General features: G+C 51.7%; 1 protein-coding gene across 1 annotated transcript; it reads right to left on the bottom strand.

Annotated features, from left to right (window-relative positions):
- Window positions 1-1,242: 1,242 nt before the first annotated feature.
- On the bottom strand, window positions 1,243-3,575 carry LOC144156235 (uncharacterized). The gene has a single exon (XM_077688139.1). It carries the CDS (start codon window positions 3,116-3,118, stop codon window positions 2,750-2,752), a length of 369 nt encoding a protein of 122 aa, XP_077544265.1. The 5' UTR covers window positions 3,119-3,575; the 3' UTR covers window positions 1,243-2,749.
- Window positions 3,576-3,918: the final 343 nt, after the last annotated feature.

Below are 3,918 nucleotides of genomic sequence, written 5' to 3'. Positions count from 1 at the left end.
GGCATGGGGGCAGAGCAGATGGAGCCCTATCTCCAGTACAACTGTTGTGCTATTCAGGTTGCCATACAGTTAGGAAGCATGGTGGCAACTTGCTACTCAATTTAAACATGGAAAAGGGTTTCATTGTGATAATTGTGGAAGGGAATGTAAACTACATATATATTGTCACCACCAGCCTGTGCATGTCCACTGCAGGACAAAGGCCTCTCCCTTATTATTTGGAGCGTTAAATGTCAAAGACAAGCGATCAGTGTTCCTTGTTGCTGCCAGATCCTGTTTTGGCAAGGAAAAGAAAGAACCACAGTAACTAACAATGAATATACAAGTGCATTGTCTCGGCCACCTAGGGTGAACCCCTGGCCCTGGACAACAGGGTAGGGAGGCCTGCGGCAGACCTGTTCGCTTAGCTCCAACCCCAAAGTACAGATCGAGGCCATCCAACTGGCTGAAGATGCCGCTCACGCCCAAAAGCTGCAGGCTGCCACCCGAGGGGGAGGAAATCAGGAAGGCTCCCCACTTCCCGTTTCACAGTTTTGGGCAAGTTATCATCAACGGAGATGGCCATTAATGAAACTGTGAATGACGATGAAGCCTAACTACCCGTTCGCCTGTGCAAGTGAAGCAGGAGGTACTGGCGCACAGCCTTCCTCTAGAAGGGGGTACATGGCCTCTGGCGTCCAACCACCGGGGGAATGTCCGTGTCATCTTCAGTATAATCAACTTACAAGGTACATATATGGTGCTTGCATACATTAGCAGCTTATGTAAATTATTTCCCCACCAAGTTGACAAAGGGCAACAAGGGGCCAAGCTGCTAATAACTGGCCTTTGAAAAGCAGGAAGGCATTTTGGTACACCCATTGACAAAGTCAGTTAAATTTCTTGCGTAGCCGAGCACAAGTACAAGTTTCTACTTTGAGGCGCATTAACACAACCATGCATCAACACCACGTGCTCAGGAGATATTGGGCAAGCACATGCTGGTGACACAACCAGATTGTCTCTATTTCCTTACCAGATGCAGCAGGTTCACAGACTTGGCATCGGGAAGAATATTTTGCAATGCATTTTGCTTTTCTAACTGAATATAATCGAGAATGTCAACCAAAGGATGTTTTGCAATACAAGTTGCTTTTCTAACTGAATGTGATCGAAAATGTTGATCTCCCAGGGCGTACAGCAACTGCTTCAGAAAAAACTAAAAATGCCACTAAATAAATGCAGCCTTCAGACTCGGATCAGTAAATTTTACCAGACATTTATTCGCTTCCGTCATGGGCTGGCCGTCACAGCAGTGACTGTAGATGGGATTTTCCAGCGCAAGTGCCGACGTCACAAGTCTGGATTCAACTCCAGTGCAAATGTTCTCCCCGCAGACCTGCAAGAAGAAAGCGTTAGACAACCAGCTAAGAGCACAAAACAGTTACCTTAACCCAGCTGGCCATCTTCAAGACTTCGTCATCCCGGCGACACGTCTTCTTTCTTCGGCCAGTGCATGATGGCACTGGGCCATAAGCACACGGGGTGTGCATGAGAGAGAGAGGATATTGGGGTGGGCGAGTAGGTGTCGCCTGACGCCGTTTCTACTACGCATCACTGGAGGGCCCCCAAGGGGGCCCAGGAAAAGGGGGAAGGGATAAGGGGGAATAAAAGAGAGAGAGAGAGTACAAAATTTGGACCACAAAATGCAGCCAAATCGTCGTCAAAAGGTGCATACAAAAAAAAAAGAAATACATCTTTTTTTAACTCATTTTGTTTTTGTTGTGGACAATGACCCAACGGTAGACTAAAAAAAAAGGGGGGGGGGGGGGGGGAATACGTGGACAACAAAGACTACACCAACATGCGAAGGGTTCGAGAAGGAAGCTTAGACTCCTAACAATGAAAGTCTATGTGAGCATTCATAAAGCTTAAGGCCGGTGGACCTTGCTGGCAGGCGTACGGTCGAGGAGCCAGCACGTCGTAGGCGGCCCTGTGTTGTGCCCCACCCGTTCGGGAGGGGGGTCGTTTCTCACGCGCAAGGGCACAAGGCAGTCTTGTCAGGGCAATGCCGGGCACTAGTCTGGCAGAGTAGCCCAGCCACCATAGCTGCTATTCCCGTCAAAAGCTCGGCTGGACAAATTTGCTTGTCACGTGACGACAAATTCCCCTCAATATTTCGTACAGCTCCGTCTGCACCATATGAGTGAACTATGGAATGTGGCTCCACTGAGACCACTGGCTAAAACTGACGACGACGACGCAGGTGGCGCGAGACAGTGCTTGGTGATTCTTTTTGTACAATGATACATGACGCGGAATGTTCAAGCGACCATCAGATGAGTTGAGCCAATTTTTACTAATTACCCGTCCTCCCGCGAAATTTTGGATGCGCCGCAGGTTTGCTCTTGTCCGAGCGGCCAGGGGTAAAAAAAAAAAAAGCTATATCACAGCCCTGGCGCATACAAGTGATGGGCGAGAGCTTGACCCGCATAAAAATAGCCGTCGTGGGGCGTAAGTATGGTCACTCTGTAAAAAACTATGCATCTCTGACTAGACCCATACTGATTGAATTGGCCCTACCAGCAAGATCCACCGACGAGTTCCCGTAGAACTCCTACGCCAGGTACTCCAAGAGAACAAGAACCAAGCACTAACAAAAAAAACACAAAAAAACAACAGGCAGCGCCAAGGCTCGGTCCATTTACAACGCGGTCAGTCCGTCTGCACGCCACAGGCAGAGTCCCCGCGGCCCGCCCGAGTCCCCAGCTCAAGCGTTCACTTTGAGAAGCATCTTGAGCTGGTTGGTCATTTGGAGGCAGACCTCGTTGGAGACGTCTGGCAGGGGGGCCACCCAGTGGGTCGGCGGTTGAGGCAGAGCTGCCGGCGAGGGCGGCTCGCTGAACTTTGGACCCGCATAGTTGTTTGCGCCAGGGGGTGGCGATGACGAAGCGCTCTTGGCGAACGTGGGAGAGCGGCCCTTGGCAGTCGGCGGCGACACCGGTTTCACGGCGCCCTTAGGATACAGTACATTGCTTTGAACCACAAGGCGAGCGCCGCCAGCCGCTGGCCGTTCACGGCGACGTGGCGAATGTCCGAAAGAGACAGGACCACCGGCTTGGCCGACTCGGGCAGCCATGTTGAGCCCGTCTTCACAAGATGGCGGCCAAAGTGATTGCGCACACAAAAGCTGCGATGTAGTCACCGAATTCCGAAGTCCTAGCGCAGGATCGAAAGGCAATCTCAGCTTGTCAACAGCTCAGCAGAAAATCGGCGGTGACCCACCTTGGAAGGGGTTGACGAAAACAGGAACACACAACGAGGAAATGGCGGTCAGTCCGAGGGCTGTATGCCTCGCTTGGAGATGCGAACCGCCACACGTAAACGAGACACTGTCCGAACAAAAAGAGTCAGCAAAAGCTGCGCAGTACGCAACGCATTGGTATAGCTGAAGCTTCCCGCACGGCGCCGTAAAAGCGCGAAGTCAACGCGCGTACATTGTCTTGACTCTCTGCATTCGCGTACCTGCGGAGAACGGCCGAAGAGATGTTTGTGCGCGATGGTGGGGAAGTGTCGCAGAGGCTGCGCTGGCTGCGCTGACGTCACGCAATGGCTGTATTTCAGCCAATAGCGGCCGCGCATCCCGCAAGGAACGAAGGGAAATGTCAGTGCATCGTCTGCGAGCGGGTGGCACTGGGAAGCGTGGAGGTAGAGAGGGAGGAGAAGCTGAGAAAGATGGGCTCTGTTTAAGAATACAAAACAAGTATTTCCTCTACGCCAAAGAGAAGCAGCGCGGCAGCGCCTCGCCCTACTCCTCGCTCGTCTGCTTGCCTGCGTTTAATGTAGCGCAGGGCAATGCTTCGGGCTGCTTATGTTTTGGTTTTACCTGAGTGCCTCGGGCAGTTGATGACGCACGCGGCAAAAACAAAACAAACAAAA

Source organism: Haemaphysalis longicornis, unplaced genomic scaffold, assembly GCF_048455015.1.
Source record: "Haemaphysalis longicornis isolate Haplotype H1 unplaced genomic scaffold, Haemaphysalis longicornis Haplotype H1 scaffold_1, whole genome shotgun sequence".
Taxonomy (NCBI): Eukaryota; Metazoa; Arthropoda; class Arachnida; order Ixodida; family Ixodidae; genus Haemaphysalis; species Haemaphysalis longicornis.
This window is presented reverse-complemented; position numbering and strand designations above follow the sequence as displayed.

Bases quoted from the DNA above. Each gene is read 5' to 3' on its own strand.
- LOC144156235 (XM_077688139.1), bottom strand. From the start codon at position 3,118: ATGGCTGCCCGAGTCGGCCAAGCCGGTGGTCCTGTCTCTTTCGGACAT.